General features: G+C 42.8%; 1 protein-coding gene across 1 annotated transcript; it reads right to left on the reverse strand.

The window, feature by feature from the left end:
• Nucleotides 1-2,835: 2,835 nt before the first annotated feature.
• LOC124685390 (nicotianamine aminotransferase 1-like) lies at nucleotides 2,836-7,669 on the reverse strand. Its single transcript, XM_047219731.1, has 7 exons — nucleotides 7,207-7,669; nucleotides 6,781-7,120; nucleotides 6,454-6,672; nucleotides 3,822-3,881; nucleotides 3,531-3,686; nucleotides 3,344-3,437; nucleotides 2,836-3,211 (listed from the first exon to the last, which is right to left on the reverse strand). The coding sequence occupies exons 1-7, from the start codon at nucleotides 7,629-7,631 to the stop codon at nucleotides 3,090-3,092; spliced, it is 1,416 nt and encodes a 471-aa protein (XP_047075687.1). The 5' UTR covers nucleotides 7,632-7,669; the 3' UTR covers nucleotides 2,836-3,089.
• Between the last annotated feature and the right edge of the window lie 10,008 nt (nucleotides 7,670-17,677).

Below are 17,677 nucleotides of genomic sequence, written 5' to 3' on the forward strand. Positions count from 1 at the left end.
TTCATTCATTTCATATGCTTTACAATAGTATTGATCAAGATTATGATAGCATGTCACTTCGAAATTATCCTTGTTATCGTTTACCTACTCGAGGGCGAGTAGGAACTAAGCTTGGGGATGCTTGATACGTCTCAAACGTATCTATAATTTCTTATGTTCCATGCTAGTTTTATGATAATACTCACATATTTTATACACACTTTACATCATTTATATGAATTTTCCGGCACTAACCTATTAACGAGATGCCGAAGCGCCAGTTCCTGTTTTGTGCTGTTTTTGGTTTCAGAAATCCTACACAGGAAATATTCTCGGAATTGGACGAAACGAACGCCTGGGGTCTTATTTTTCCACGGAGCTTCCAGAAGACCGAAGGAGATACGAAGTGGGGCCACGAGGTGGCGACACAACAAGGCGGCGCGGCCAAGGGGGGCCCGCGCCGCCCTATGGTGTGGGCCCCTCGTGTGCCTCCCGACTCTGCCCTTCCGCCTACTTATACTCTCCGTCGCGAAAACCCTATTACTGAGAGCCATGATATGGAAAAAGTTCCAGAGACGCCGCCGCCGCCAATCCCATCTCGGGGGATTCAGGAGATCGCCTCCGGCATCCTGCCGGAGAGGGGAATCATCACCCGGAGGACTCTACATCACCATGATCGCCTCCGGACTGATGTGTGAGTAGTTCATCCTTGGACTATGGGTCCATAGCAGTAGCTAGATGGTTGTCTTCTCCTCATTGTGCTACCATGTTTAGATCTTGTGAGCTGCCTATCATGATCAAGATCGTCTATTTGTAATGCTACATGTTGTGTTTGTTGGGATCCGATGAATATGGAATACAATGTCAAGTTGATTATTGATTTATCATATATGTGTTGTTTATGTTCTTGCATGCTCTCCGTTGCTAGTAGAGGCTCTGGCCAAGTTGATACTTGTGACTCCAAGAGGGAGTATTTATGCTCGATAGTGGGTTCATGTCTCCATTGAATCTGGGACAGTGACAGAAAGTTCTAAGGTTGTGGATGTGTTGTTGCCACTAGGGATAAAACATCAATGCTTTATCTAAGGATATTTGTGTTAATTACATTACGCACCATACTTAATGCAATTGTCTGTTGTTTGCAACTTTATACTGGAAGGGGTGCGGATGCTAACCCGAAGGTGGACTTTTTAGGCATAGATGCATGCTGGATAGCGGTCTATGTACTTTGTCGTAATGCCCTGATTAAATCTCATAGTAGTCATCGTGATATGTATGTGCATTGTTATGCCCTCTCTATTTGTCAATTGCCCAACTGTAACTTGTTCACCCAACATGCTATTTCTTATTGGAGAGACACCACTAGTGAACTGTGGACCCCGGTCCATTCTTTTACATCTGAAATACAATCTACCGCAAACTCGTTCTCTGTTGTTCTTCGCAAACAAACATCATTCTCCACACCATACGTTTAATCCTTTGTTTACAGCAAGCCGGTGAGATTGACAACCTCACTGTTAAGTTGGGGCAAAGTATTTTGATTGTGTTGTGTAGGTTCCACGTTGGCGCCGGAATCCCTGGTGTTGCGCCGCACTACACTCCTCCACCAACAACCTTCACGTGGCCTTCATCTCCTACTGGTTCGATAACCTTGGTTTCTTTCTGAGGGAAAACTTACTGATGTGCGCATCACACCTTCCTCTTGGGGTTCCCAACGGACGTGTGCATCACGCGCCATCAGGTGGCGCCTCCTCCTCCTCTCCTCCACTTCTCCTCCTTACCTTCTGGTCCACTTCCACTTCCCCTTCTCTCCTCCACTTTTCCTCCCTCCTCTCCTCCACCCGGCGACCTCTTCCTCCTCCTCCTCCTCCTCCTCCTCCTCCTCCTCATCCTCCTCCTCCAGCGATCTCCTCCTCTGGTGAACCCATTCTCCCCCCACCTCCGGTGACCCCCTTCGGCCCGCCTCCTCCTCCTCCACCCACCCACCACCTCCGGCCGGCCTCCTCCTCAACCCATCCCACCCACCCACCCACCTCCGGCGGAGCAAATTTTAAAAAATAATCCAGCGAAATTTCGGTGGTTCCAGATCTAGATCTAGCCGCTGCCAGTTTTAAAATTCGAAAAAGCCACAGAAAGTTTTCTGTGACGCATGCCTGCCTGGTGCGCCACATAAATGTCACTTTTTGTGGCGCATTGGTCCGTGCGCCACATAATTCAAATTTTTGTGGCGTAAATTCTGTGACACAACCTCCGTGCGCCAGAGAATTCCAAAATGGTGCGCCAGAGCCTTTTCCTACTAGTGCCTTTATCATTGAATGACCACAATGAGCTAGTTCTCATATTTGCTCACTAGAGACCATATGGTTTGTTTACACACCACAGGTTATAGCATGGCATGAAACTTATTATGAACTATTGAAATATAATAATGAGTTCTCTTTATTATTTGCCTCTAGGGCACTATCTTCAACAGTCTCCCACTTGCACTAGAATAAAAATAATCTAGTCTCCAATTGTTTACCAATCATGCATAATGAGATATATATATGTGCTATTGATCATGCTTGCCCGTGGAAAAGGTTGTTATCAGCTCGAATCGTTCAGATCCGAAATGTTCTTTGCAAATTGTCACCTTATTTGACATTACTCTACCATCACCTTATTTGACATTACTCTACCATCAATATGTCATGTGAGTCTCTAGTTGCTTCGGTGGGTTTTTATTTCTATTTCTATATTTTTGGATGTGTGCATCATGTTGTTGCATGTATTTGGTATCATCATGGTATTAATATATATGTTTTTTATCCCCAAAAAATGCAGACACGCAGTATTGTAGGGCACAATCTGAATAAATGATTTTAGAACCCGTATCGTATTAAGATCATCGGTAACCAATAGTGGTTACAGATTACAACATTCTACAATAGCATGTCGTGTATCCAGTCTGAGTCAATCAGGAATAGTACACCCGAATATATGAGTGACAAGCTAAATAATCATCATTGCGGTGACACCAAGAGAAGTAATTATTGAAAACAACAATAGGGCGAGCCAACGTGTAGCTGGCGATTCACCACAAGAGTGTAAAAGCTCAACCATCTTTGAGCCTAGGCTTCCACTTTACCATGCTTGTCGCAGAAAGATTTGATCCTTTCAAGGCTATCTTCAAGAGATGGTAGGTCAATGGCGAAAGTGATGCGAGCCCAATTCTTCATTCCTAGTGCAGTACCTGCAAGATGTTCAGGTACATCAGGTCAGATTTGAGCAATGGAGTAGCAGCAACATTACTTATTTTTCCAAATTGATGTTGTTGGTAAAACTCTTTTTGGCAGAACGACTTTCAGGATGTATGGAACTTCACCTGGCATAACTAATACAGATTCTTCTTTTGCCAGTGTGCAGCAGAAATCTATATCATCGCAAAAGCCATCCAAGCAAGAGAGATCCAACTTTACCTGAAAAACAAGCATAATATCAGAATTATATACTCATTGTAATAGAGTACACCTTAACCAACTGATCTAGAGAATGTTAACTTGTGCACTTACCATCACAAACATTGATCCCTCCGGTTTGTGCGGACATGTAATGCCCCTGATGTCCTTTATTTTACCGAACAATAAATCCGATGAGTTCCTTAACAGATCAAGAATTTTGTTGAAGTACTCTTGCTTTGTGTTGGCAATAATTTGGGGGACTGCTCCCTGTGATAAACAAGTATTTAGAATATAAGAGACATGCTGGAAACTTACGATCATGACTAAGATGCTATTATCTAAACAGTACATGTGGAAATGAAGGATTTTTATTCAAAAGAGTGAAAATCAAAAGGCCTATACCTGAACAAATGTTGCAGGATCTGTTGAGATATTGGCATAGCTCTGAATTGCTTGGTTAACCTGTTAGGAGAAATAAACACAAGTAACATGTTACCATATTAGATTGAATATGACCTTTACATGTACATAGGTAAGACGAAGCAAAATAATTAGGGAGTACGAGAGATTTCAACAATTGTAGACACTGGCTGCATTTCGTATGAAAGAACAGTTAAGTATCACATGCGAAATGCTGCTTTGAATTTGTAAGGATAATAATTCAGCGATTTGTAAACCATAGAACACTGAATTCTGAATTCGGACAACATTGCAATCCAGTATTTGGCGGGTTTGGGGGGGGGGGGCAAAAGCCCCCACCTGAACTTTCCATTTTATCATAAGATTTGGTGAAACCCGAAATAAAACAAAGAGTAAATTCCATTTTTTTACCCTCTAGTTTGTCATTTGTGACAATAATTACCCCATTTGGTAGATATTCTTCATGTTTACCCCATTTAGCGAAATTTGTGCCAACTCTTACCCCATTTAGCGAAACTTGTGCTAATTCTTACCATATTTAAACTTAAGCATAGTTCTGCTGTCTATATACGAAAAACGTCAGGACGACTGAAGAGCTCGTCGGCATCACGTTTGTGTTGACATTAGTCGCACCATGACATTAGCAGTGTTCTTCCATCCATTAACGAAATAGGTGAACTCATGTACTGATCTTGTGTGCCGAGCTCGTGGGAGGCATCAATTTTGTTAACAACGGCTGCAACACCATCGTTTTATGTTTTCTGGATGCAGCTAATTAGGCGCTGACTAGTTAGCTATGTAGTTAATGATGATATAGTTATAGTCTACGTAAGTATGTATACGTTGGTTACACGCTATCCTCTACTGGAATCACTAGCTAGCGCCGGAAGACAGGTACAAAGCCATGTTGCAACCAAGTAGAACAGTGAAAAAAATTAATTGGGGTAAGAATTGGCACTTGTTTCGCTAAATAGGGTAAATCGGATAACTTTCTACTAAATTGTTGTCGCATATGATAAAATAAGGGGTAAAAAATAGAATTTACTCTAAAACAAACGGGTGGGAGCGTGAAGCGCCCAACACTGATACGGGGATGAAGTGTGCAAACTATATGCAGCTGATAGACCATTTAAAACAGGAGACCTGAACTTTCCATTTTATGTTGTGTCAAAAAAAAACTTTCCATTTTTTTTAAACATCAGGCCTTAGCCCAGCTTTAAATTAATAAAGCCACGAATGGCAGATACAAGATGCTGACAGTTCAGCTAACAGGCAACGCACACAAAGCAAAAAATACATCAAGAAACACCGCCTGAGACGAAGCCTTCATCCGTCCTCGCGCTCATAGCCTTGAAGAAGAAGTCGTGGAGTAGACACGCCTGAGAAAGGCCCTGTCTTTGTCAAATCTCGATAGCACCATAGTGGTCGTGAACTTCGCCCTGTCTACCTCCGAAGAAGGCCCCTGCCTCCCCGCCTTGGATCGAAAGGCGTCGAACCATCGGAAGGTAGAACAGCTCACCCTAGAGCACGCAGGAAGAACTGACCAAAAGGGCTGCCAGGAGCCGAACATCGAGCAGGATCAAAACTGAACACGAGCTGTCCACGCACATCGTCATCCTCAGCACCGAACACTCATCAAGAAGCAAGCTTTAGGGAGAAGCCGCCAAAAGAAGACACGGCCAAGATAATGGCACCAGAACCACCGTTGTAGGCCGCAGCCGACCATGGTAGAAAGCCGCCACCAGGTGCCCACGAACCGCCGTTCACCTCCCACCATCCCAAGACGACGCCTCCAAGGAGGACACGACGTCAGAACGCCGCCGCCGTCCAATCCAAGGGATTTGGGTTTTCACCCGGGTGGAGGGAGGAAGGGGATAGGGTTGGACCTCAGCATCACCTCCAAGGAGTGCGCCCGGAGCGCCCTTGACGCCATGGCCGCCTCCGCCGGCCAAAGGTTTCCCCGGACCAAAGCCCCAGCCCCGCACACCGCGACTACCTACCGCGATCCGGCGAGGCCATATCCGGAGACATCGGGATCGGAACAGCACGAGCACGAGCCACTCGTCTTCGGATCTGACCGGAGGCCGACGGGGCAGCCACCGCACCGCGACCTCACCACACCCTCTCCTCGCCGCCCCTGCAGCCAAGAAGAGGAACCACCAAGCATCGGCGCGCGCCTCCTGCCGCCGGAACGGCGCCACCCTCCCCAAGCGAGGCCGCCGCCCCAGATGCCAGAGCTCTCCGCGAGGACCGCGAAGCAGCGAGATCCCGGCCACCACCTTCCTTGGCAGCCGCGCGCGGATTTCCGGGCGGCCACCTCCGGCGGCGGCGAGGAGGAGGGAGGGAGAGGGGAGGGCTAGGGGGTCTAGGGTTTGGGGTCCTCCGGTTTCGCCCCAAGCGGGAGCGACACGGGAGGAAGGGGGGTCTATCTGCCGATAAAAAAAAAAAGAAAAAAAACTTTCCATTTTATCATAAGATTGGGTGAAACCCCAAAGAAAACAAACGGGAGGGAGCGTGAAGTGCCCACCGCAAACGGGGATGAAGTGCACAAACTATCTGCAGCTCATAGACCATTTAAAACAGGAGATGCATATTAAACAGATGAAACGTTCACCTTGGCTTCCTTTAAGATGCCATCCGGGTCACATGTTGCGATCCAGCCAAGTCGCCAACCAGGCACAAGCCATCTCTTAGATATAGATCCCAAGGTGATCACTGGGGCTGTCTTGGCAAAAACACCCATCGGTATGAAAGGCCTATCGCCAAATGCCAAATGGGCATATACCTCATCAGCAATTATCAATATGCCAAGCTCTCGCGCAGTTTCTGCAATCTGTTCATTGGAAACAAAGTAGTACATGTTGTGCAAATTGCATCAGATGCAAAACAGGGAACACACATGGTAGACTTACTTTTTTCTAGGAACACAGGTTAGGCTTACTTGGGCTAAATGATCATGCGAGTACACGCTCCCACAAGGGTTACCAGGGTTGATTATGACAATCGCAACAGTGTTGTCATCAGCAAGAGCCTTCACGGACTCGAGGTCTACCTCCCAGCCTCTCTCGGGCATGAGGTCGAAATGTCGATCCTCTAGGTTGCTGAATGTGGTCCGCGCCTCGTACAACGGAAACCCAGGTTTCGGAAGCAAGATGTTGGCGCCGGGCTGGGCGAGAGCAGAGACCATGATCTCGATCGCCTGGACGCACCCGGAGGTCAGGTAAATATCATCTGGTGAAAGGTCGTAGGGAAGATCTCGGGATAGGTACTCTGCAACAGAACTATGTTTTCACGAAGAGATATGAGATGCTCTGTCCGAGGATTGGGATGCTGGAGATTGGGTGGGTGGGTGGGCGGAGCTGCTCACCTGCGCGCGTGGGGTTCGCCGCTGCTGCGGGAGTAGCCGTTGTGCTCCCTGGTCCGGAGCGCGTCCACGACGGCGTCCTCGGCTTCCGGCGCCGTCTGGAAGCAGGCGGAGGCGGTGGGGTCGCCATGGGCGAGATGCACGACGGAGCGCGTGCTGGAAGGGTCGACGGAAGAGGTGAGACGGCCGATCACCGCGCGGATGCTCAGGCTGCCGGCGGCCGTCAGCTGCGTGCCCACTGACGGCCGGGAGAAGCGCCACCGGGGTCGGGTCTCACCCACGTCGTCGTCCCCGTGGCGGCTAGTGCCGTTCTCCATTTTTTGTCTGATGGCCGTGTTCTTGCACGCCGATGTGTTTTGATCTGAAAAATACTCCGTAATAATAATCGTTTGTCTACTGCTTCTTGCTATGTAGCACCTAGTGAGCATCTAAATGAAAAAAAAAAAAGCGCTACTGAGCATCTTCATCTTTATTAAATTGTTTCAAGTAGAGGACAGAGCATCGGACAAAGGTTAAGATAACTTAAATTCAGCGGGAGTAGGACCAATACTGATCGTGTGTCGTCCGATCCTGTGGCTACTACGGTACTACCGTATGCCCTTTCGTCCTCAGCCCTCAGCCCAAAGATATTTTGCATGTGTTTGTGTGGCTTTGTAAGCCTGCTTGTGCTCAGGTTATAAATAGGCTTGGGCCTTAATAAAGTTTTCTATGCGTGGTCAAGAAAAAAATCCAGCAGCCCATTATTCCAGCCTATGTCTAGTTGACGCTTGAAATTGATTATGTAAAAACATGGTTATCTTTCTTCGTACTCCCTCCAATCCATTTTACTTGATGCTGAAATAGATATATCTACAACTAAAATGTGTCTACATATAACTATATTAGCGTCAAGTCATATGAATCGGAGGAGTATTAAATTGAATTCTGACCGATGATCCATTGTGCGATATATTCAAAATTTGGTTCATTCGGGTACGATTGTGTCATAGTTTTATAGATGAAAATTAGTTTATCGTTGCGTGAACAAAATTTCTAATATTGATCCCAATTTTTTTGAAAATAGGTAAAGCTAGTCCGTGGGCAGCCAGCCATCACACAGTAAAAATAGGATAAGTTCGATCTATTGTTATTGAGGGCCTCCTAAAAGGATCTACTAAATTCATCGAGTTGTTCTAAATAATCAAAACGGTCGGTTAGTAGCGGAATTCCTTGTTGGATTTCGGTGAAATGATTTTTTGGTCGAGGCCAAACACGTCATAAGCTAAAACTATACTAACAAAGACCAACCCGCAATGAATAGGAAAGATATAATATTTCTATGAATAACCTAGTACCAAATATTGGTAATAATATCAGCAAAAGAACATTCTCAACATACTAACACTGTGAGAGCCAAAGTCTAACGTGGGACCTGTCACGACAAATTCATACGAGACAATCTCTTAGCTGCACCCAAATCCTTCATTTCAAACTCACTCTTGAGCATGGCCTTAACCTCATCAAGTGAATAATGACTCTTCCCATCAATAAGGATGCCATCAACATAAAGCAACAAATACAACCTAGAGCCACCTGCAAGTACCCGCTATTGACATAAGCATCCACTGCTTTGGAGACTAGTTCAAGCCATACAATGACTTCTTAAGCCATACAATGACATTATTTTTTAGGGTAAGAGTGAGTATGGGTGTAGAGATCATTAATATGAGTTCCTTTCTAGAAGAAAAACAGGTTGAAACTAGATGGTTTCCCCTCATTGGTAAACAAAACCATTATTGGTTTGAGAGCACCTCCCTTAGAAAAGAACTACAACAAAGTTTTTGACGCAGCTCTCGACATCTCTGTTATGAAGAGAATGGATTCTACTTTCTCGGTGGCTTGCTAGCTTGTATTTGTGAAGGATATGTTAAGAAAATTTATTAAATACCCATGGGGGTGATACGTTGCAAACGTATCTATGATTTTTGATGCTCCATGCTTATTTTACACCAATTTCTATATGTTTTGTCTACACTTCGTGGCACTTTTATGCATTTTCCGGAACTAACCTATTGACAAGATGTCATAGTGTCAGTTCCTATTTTTTGCTGTTTTTGTATTTCAGAAAAGTTGTACAGGAAATATTCTTAGAATTGGGCGAAACAAAAGCCAAACCTCCTATTTTACCGACACGAAGACAGAGTCCAGAGCAGAGAGGGAGGAGGGCACCAGGGAGGCCACACCAGCCCCCTTGGCGTGGGCCCCCCTGGCCGCGCCATGGGGTGGTGTGGGGCCTCCTGGCGCCCACCGACCTCACCCTTCCGCCTACAAATTGCCTTCGACGCAAAAACCCTAAATACTAGAGCCTCCGTCCACGAAAAGTTCCGTCACCGCCGCCATCGTCCTGACAAGTTTCGGGGGTCAGAAGTTCCGGTTCCGGTACCCTGTTTGGACGGGGATTGACCCCCGGAGCCATGTCCATCGACTCCATCGCCTCCACTTCGACTCCATGATGGTTTGTGAGTAGTTCCCCCTGGACTACGGGTTCTCGACTGTAGCTAGTTGGTACTCTCTCTCCCACGTACTTCAATACAATGGTCTCATGAGCTGCCTTACATGATTGAGATCCATATGATGTAATTGGTGTCGTGTTTGTTGGGATCCGATAAATTGTGGAATTGTGATCAGATTGTTCATCATATTATCATACTACTGCTATTTAAGATCTTGCATGCTCTCTGGTACTTGTAGTTACCTTGATCAAGTAGTTGCATGTATCTCCAAAAGGGAGTATTTATGCTCGATAGTGGGTTCATGCCTCTAGTAATCTGGAAGAGTGACAACAACTTCTAAGATTGTAGATGTGTTGTTGCTACTAGGGAGAAAACAACAATGTTTTGTCTAAGGATAATTTTATTGCTTTACTTTATACACATTGCTTAATGCGATAATCTGTGCTTGCAACTTAATACTAGAAGGGGTTTGGATGATAACCTGAAGGTGGATTATTAGTCATAGATGTAGTTGGATTACGGTCTATGTATTATGTTGTAATGCTCAATTAAATACTACAGTAAACTTTATCTTACCATAGCATGCATTGTCATGCCCTCAAAATTGTCAATTTTCCAATTGTAATTTGTTCACCCAACACATGTTATTTGTTTGAAGAGTTACTACTAGTGTAGATAGCTGGTAACCCCGGTCCTTCTGTCATAATCATTGCTCTACGATCAACTACGCACTGGAATATTTTCTTGTGCCATTGCCTCTGTGTTACTTCTACTGATGTTGTTTTACTATTGTCATTGCTCTCATATTACTTCTGCTTTCACATCACCCCTGTTACCAGTGCTTTTCCAGGTGCAGCTGAATTGACAACTCTGATGTTAAGGCTTATAAGTATTCTTTGTCTCCCTTTGTGTCGAATCAATAAATTTGGGTTTTACTTCCCTCGAAGACTGTTGCGATCCCCTATACTTGTGGGTCATCAAGACTATTTTCTGGCGTCGTTGCCGGGGAGGCATAGCTCTACTCATAAGTTCACCTCGGGAGTACACTACATGTCTCTCTGTTTTTTATTTTATTTTATTTTGTTTTGTCTTGTCTAGTTTATTTTTGCTTAGTTTATTTCTATTTAATTTTGTTTTGTTTAGTTTACTTTTGTATAGTTTATTTTTGTCTTGTTTTTATTTTTCTTATATACCCGAAAATCCATTAAATTTTCAAAAACCGAAAATCTAAAAAACTGTTGTTATGGAAGAACATGCTAGAACCTCTATGGAGCTATTTATAAAGTATAGAGAATCATATAAGGGTAAAATCATGAGAGGCGTGTTACAAAAGTTCAATCAAATTGTTAAAATTTTGCTTAAACGCCATGATATAAATTGTTGCTCTCAACATGATACCAAACATCTTAAATTCCAATGTGGCTTTAGTAAAGAAGTTTTAATTGTGAACTATCATTGGAATAACTATATTCATCTTGGATTTGAAGAAGTAGAACAATTTGTCTTATTTATGGGAGCTTCTGAAATAGAATCCTTTATGTTTAAAAATTATGAAACATGTGTTGCTTGTAATAAAATTAAAGATATGATCTTTTCTATCCTTTATTATTGCATAGAAAATTTCAGCAATAATTGTTATATCATTGATTATAAAGAGAGACTCAGTCATGCACAAGAATGTATCCACAATTTGCAAGAACATGTGGAAGAAAAATTGGCTGAACCTGAAAGCTCATTAGATGAAAAAGAGGAGGAGAGTGATGAATAAAAGGAGGAAGAATGGATTAGCTACCCAAGCCTACCTTATAATGAGAGTAACTCATTATCCCTTACACTATTTGATTGTCCCCCATGCTTACCAAAGAAGGATGAATGTTATGTTCCTGTGGATTCTCTTGAAATATTTACTATGAGTAAAACTTGTGATAATAATTATGCTCCGGTTATCTATGATAATCCATGGTATTTTGATAAATCTTATGATAATCATTTATTTGTGCCTAACTTCGAAATGCATGGTACTAAAGAGTTTTGCTTAGAAAAATGTTTATGATAAAGCTCTAGATGATGTTCCTATATTGGTTGATAATATTAAGTGTACTACTATTGAGCCCCATACCTCTTGAGAATGATCAATCATCTTGTTATAAAATTGTTAAAAGTGGGTTTGAATGTTTTAATCCCACTATTTTTGAGCTTGATAAAAATTATGTGTTTGTAGATCATGAAAAGCATGCTTTATGTGATAGTTATGTTGTTGATTTTATTCATGATGCGACTGAAAATTATTATGAGAGAGGAAAATGTTGTTGTAGAAGTTCTCATGGTACTAAAACACCTCTCTATATGCTGAAAGTTTTGAAGTTACTCTTGTTTTATCTTCCTATGCTTGTCACATTATTCTTTGTGAATTTATTTATGTACAAGATTCATATGCATAGGAAGTGGGTTAGACTTAAATGTGTTTTGAATTTTCTTCTTGATGGTCCTTTTGCTTTATTTTCTATTTTCATGAGAGCATCATTAAAACTATCAAGCCTAGCTAAAAGGCATTAAAGAAAAGCGCTTATGGGAAACAACCCATTGTTTATTTCTGTAATTTTTCTTTTGTTGAGTCTTGGAAGTTATTACCTCAGTAATAACCTATCCTTATCATTTTTATTTCGTTTTTGTGCCAAGAATAGCCTCTAATAGGAAGAAAGTAAGATTTGGGGAAGTTACTGTCCTGAAACAGATTCTGTGTTGTCAGCAAAAAAATTCGTATTCCCAGCCAGAACGTAATTTTGAGGTGCCAATTGTTGAGCATATGCCCCATGTTATTATCTAAATTTTTTAGTTTTGCACTTTTCGATTTGAGCAACAGAGGATTTTCAAAAAATCGATCTTTACCTGATGTTCTGTTTTGACAGATTTCTATCACCATTTGCATTTGCCTCTTGATCTTATTTTTTGGAGTTCTTTTGAGAGAAAGAGCTTTCCAAAGAATTTGCTATCGTAGCTAATTTTTTTAATGTATGTTGACATATGTTAGAACTGAATCAAGTGGATTTGTTATTTTGATTACAGTAATGTTGCTAATGAGAATTGTGTATAGTTTTGTATGAAGGAAGTTTTCAAGTGTAGGGGGAGAAGAATGATGTGATGAGATGAAGTATGGACAAAAGCTCAATCTTGGGGATGCCCATGTCCCCCCAAAAAATATCCAAGAGGTACAGAAGTTAAAGCTAGGGGATGCCCAAGGCATCCCCTTCTTCATCAACAAAGTATCAGGTCATCTTTCTAGACGCTATATTTTTATTGCTTCATATGCTATGCGTTGTTCTTGGAGCGTCTTTATTTTTGTTTTTAGTTTTTTTTGTTTTGTTTGCTTTAGCATATGGTTGGACCCCAACATATATTTTTTGGAGAATGAAACACTTCGTTTTAATTGCATAGAACACTCTTGTTTTCACTCTTATTGTTCTGCGAGTGTTCTCTTTTGCTAGTACTGCATTTAGCTCCGGTTTTCCACTCGTATTTTGTTCAGAGCTTGTTGTTTTTATTCAGTTGGGTATGATTAGCTCTCTGGTCTTTATTGATTATTATCTATGAGAGTTGTTTCAAATAAGTTGATTGATGTTGGAGACGAGTAAAATGTTTCACGCTTATAGCGATGCAAAAGGGAGCTTGTTTAGACTTTGGCATAGACTTTGGCATGTCATGTTAGATGTTATTTTAATCATATGCTTAGTAATTATTGATGTAGCATGACTAGTCTCAAATATCTGAGAGTGCTTAATGCGTCATTGAAAGAATCATGTGTTGTTTCCATCATACAAAAGCATAATATTGCATTATTCTCCTTTTGATGTTGTTATTGGGTCGACTTGGCACATGCTTACACCATGTTATGACTACAAACCAGTCACCTAAAGACTCTATGATCATTTAATTTTTTACTTATAATATCACTTTATGCTTTGATTAATAATGTTTTATCGCTATGCATGATTATGGCCATTATTGCTTTCTTAGTTGGTCGCTCTCAGTCTTTTGCTAGCCTTCACATGTACTAAGTATGAGCTCTACTCATGCATCCAACTCCCAAAAACCAAAGTTTTCAATTTTTCCCACCATACCTACCTATATGTGGTATTTCACCGCCACTCCAAAGTGAATTGCTTGTGTGCTACCTTTAAACCTTCAAACATTACTACCTGCTTTGTGTGAGGAAGTATTGAATGGTTTATTGTCTTTTCATGACTTCACACCTTGACTAAGCATGAATAATGTGCTAAGTCCTTAATATTGCAAAAAGAGCAAGGCAACTGGGTGCCCAGCCCAAACAAAATATAAAATAAACAAATAAACAAATAAAGCAACACACATTATGTACTGGAGAGATCCTAAATAATGGTGTGCAATGGAGAACTACATGGGAGACGCTCTTGAGGTCACTATATGAAAGGATGCTAGATCATTTGGTGCCACTTGTTGACATAGACATGCATACCTCTCAAAATACAACACCTCTATTGTATTCAAAATAAAAAGCTCTATCACATGAGTAATCTTGCTTCCCTCTGCGCAGGGACTTTATTTTACTTTTATGTTGAGTCTTCATCTTCTTATTTTATGCACCAATTAAGAGAGCATAGTTGTCATTCTGAGTATAATGTGCATAGTCCCAAAATCTATTATTGATTGATTCATGATTATGTTATTGCTTGTTCTCAAATTATTTGTATCCAGTCACCCTTTAAACTTTAAAGGTGTCCTAGCATTTATGTTTCGCTACTTCATAAAGGACAAGTTGAATACCACTTTGCTATGTTTTCGCTATGCCCAAAAACAAACAGTTGCTTTCAGTGCATTATTATTCATGATCTTTTGTTTGAGTTACTTCTCTTATTATAACATAGTTGCTAAGCTCTACTGTTAGAATTATATCTATCATGTCTATGTTTAGAATACTTTGATCCCAGCTCACAATGCTTTTACAATAACTTGATCAAGATTGTCTTGGCTTCATGTCACCAAAAAATTGTTTTTGTTATGACTTACCTACTTGGGGACAAGCATGAGTTAAGCTTGGGGATGCTGATACGTTGCAAACGTATCTATAATTTTTGATGCCCCATGCTTGTTTTACACCAATTTATATATGTTTTGTCTACACTTTGTGGCACTTTTATGCATTTTTCGGAACTAACCTATTGACAAGATGTCACAGTGACAGTTCCTGTTTTTTGCTGTTTTTGTATTTCAGAAAAGTTGTACAAGAAATATTCTCGGAGTTGGACGAAACAAAAGCCAAACCCCCTATTTTTTTCGACACGGAGACGGAGTCCTTAGCAGAAACGGAAGAGGGCACCAGGGAGGCCACACCAGCCCTTGGAGTGGGGCCCCCTGGCCGCACCATGGGGTGGCGTGGGGCCTCCTGGCGTCCACCGACCTCGCCCTTCCGCATATAAATTTCCTTCGACGCAAAAACCCTAAATACCAGAGCCTCCGTTCACGAAAAGTTCCGTCGCCGCGGCCATCATCCACACAAGTTTCGGGGGTCAGAAGTTCCTGTTCCGCCACCCTACCGGAACAGGGATTGACCCCCGGAGCCATCTCCATCGACTCCACTTCGACTCCATTATGTTTCGTGAGTAGTTCCCCTGGACTAAGGGTTCTCGGCTATAGCTAGTTGGTACGCTCTTTCCCATGTACTTCAATACAATGATCTCATGAGTTGCCTTACATGATTGAGATCCATATGACGTAATCGGTGTTTAGTTTGTTGGGATCCGATAAATTGTGGAATTGTGATCAGATTGTTCATCATATTATCATACTACTGTTATTTAAGATCTTGGATGCTCTCCGCTACTTGTAGTTACCTTGATCAAGTAGTTGCATGTATCTCCAAGAGAGAGTATTTATGCTCGATAGTGGGTTCATGCCTCTAGTAATCTGGAAGCGTGATAAAAACTTCTAAGATTGTAGATGTGTTGTTGCTACTAGGGATAAAACAACAATGTTTTGTCTAAGGATAATTCTATTGTTTACTTTACACACATTGCTTAATGCGATAATCTGTTGCTTGCAACTTAATACTGGAAGGGGTTCGGATGATAACCTGAAGGTGGATTATTAGTCATAGACGCAGTTGGATTACAGTCTATGTATTATATTGTAATGCCCAATTAAATACTACAGTAAACTTTATCTTATCATAGCATGCATTATTATGCCCTCACAATTATCAATCCAATTGTAATTTGTTCACCCAACACACATGTTATTTGTTTGGAGAGTTACAATAGTATAGATAGCTGGGAACCCCGGTCCTTCTGTTATCATCATTGCTCTATGGTCAACTACGCACTGGAATATTTTCTGGTGCCATTGCCTCTGTGTTACTGCTGCTGCTGCTGTGTTACTATTGTCATTGCTCTCATATTACTAATGCTTTGTTATCACCAGAATTTGACCGGATCAGAGGAGGGCCGCGATTAAAGATGGGCTTGAAGGATATACATGGAAGAAATACATGAATCGGCCTTATATGCAAAGTTTGGGCTAGTTTGCCCGTGTATCTGTAATATAGTAGGATACGTGTCGGTTAGATAGAGTTTGGCTCGTGCCCGGTTGGGATTATTCCCACGTTAGAAAGTCTACGGACTATAAATATGTATCTAGGGTTTATGAAATAAACAACAATCACGTTCACCACAAACCAATCTAGGCGCATCGCCAACTCCCTTGTCTCGAGGGTTTCTTCCGGGTAAGCATCATGCTGCCTAGATCGCATCTTGCGATCTAGGCAGTACACGTTTATTCGCTGTTCATGCGTTGCTCGTGCTGAAGCCTTGTTGATGGCGAGTAACGTAGTTATCATAGATGTTTTAGGGTTAGCATTGCTTCATCGTATCATATGCTTTCGTCCGTGCAACCCCTAGACGTCTAGCCGCCCTTACACCTATCTTAGGTGTAAGGGCGGCACCCCGCTTGATCATCATTTAGTAGATCCGATCCGTTATGATTGCTCCTTGTTCTTCAAGGATTAGTTTAATATCTGCATAGTTAGGCCTTACAAACGGGTTGAAGGATCCAGTGGCGCGTAGGGTGTAGTTTGCTAGCCCTAGACAGGATGTTCCGGGGATCAACTTTATGTTGGTTTTTATGCCTTGTCTAGGGTCGGTTTACGATCACCGTGCGTGGCCGCCAGTGCTCAATCACGAGTAGGATGTTCCGATTATGTGGTGAAAACCCTAAATCGTAGTAGGTCGTTTTAGCTTTATTTTGATCAAGCGGGACCACCATCCGATCGTACACCTCGTACGAATCATGGGTGGATCGGCTCCTTGAGCCGATTCACAGGACAACCCGAGAGCCGATCGAGGCTCGTATTTAATGTTTACGTGTATGCCATGCAGGAAACTAAGCGAGGCAAACCCAACACCTTCCCCGACCGGGTATAGGTCGGGTGGCACGCCCTTGCACCAGCATCGGACGTGCGTGCCGAGTCTTTGCGGGCCGTCGCTCGGAGGGACCAGGGCCAGCCGCAGTCCCGGGAGCCTCCCGGCTCTACCGTGTTGCCCGTCGCTGCTCGCCGGTGGGTTTCCGACCGCAACACATTCTGGCACGCCCGGTGGGACGATCTTCGACATCAACCGCATCGCCATCTACATCTGAGATGGCGGAAGGCACACCAGTCACGTACGAGGATCTGACCGAGGAGCTCAAGAAGAAGTATGACGAGGTCAAAGCAATCCTCGAAGCCGACCTCATCGGCTCTTTTCACAGAACCCGCTCACACGACATCAGGTGGAAAGGGTTCTCACCTGAAGGCGCGCTCGATGGAGTGGACCTGTCCGCCCCGTCAGAAGAACGCACCAGGTCTCTGCGTCAGGAGATTAACTTCATGGTAGCTCATTCGCTACACCGCCATTCTGAGATCCTGGTGAACACTTTGGAGCATGTCGCTCTTCGAGTGATCCAGGAAATCATGA

Source organism: Lolium rigidum, chromosome 1, assembly GCF_022539505.1.
Source record: "Lolium rigidum isolate FL_2022 chromosome 1, APGP_CSIRO_Lrig_0.1, whole genome shotgun sequence".
NCBI lineage: Eukaryota > Viridiplantae > Streptophyta > Magnoliopsida > Poales > Poaceae > Lolium > Lolium rigidum.

Coding starts and splice junctions, on each gene's coding strand:
- LOC124685390 (XM_047219731.1), bottom strand. CDS start 7,631: ATGCTCACTAGGTGCTACATAGCAAGAAGCAGTAGACAAACGATTATT. Junction 3,882..6,453: donor GCATCTTAAAGGAAGCCAAG/GTGAACGTTTCA, acceptor TTCTCCTAACAG/GTTAACCAAGCAATTCAGAG. Junction 3,438..3,530: donor AGGGATCAATGTTTGTGATG/GTAAGTGCACAA, acceptor CTTGTTTTTCAG/GTAAAGTTGGATCTCTCTTG.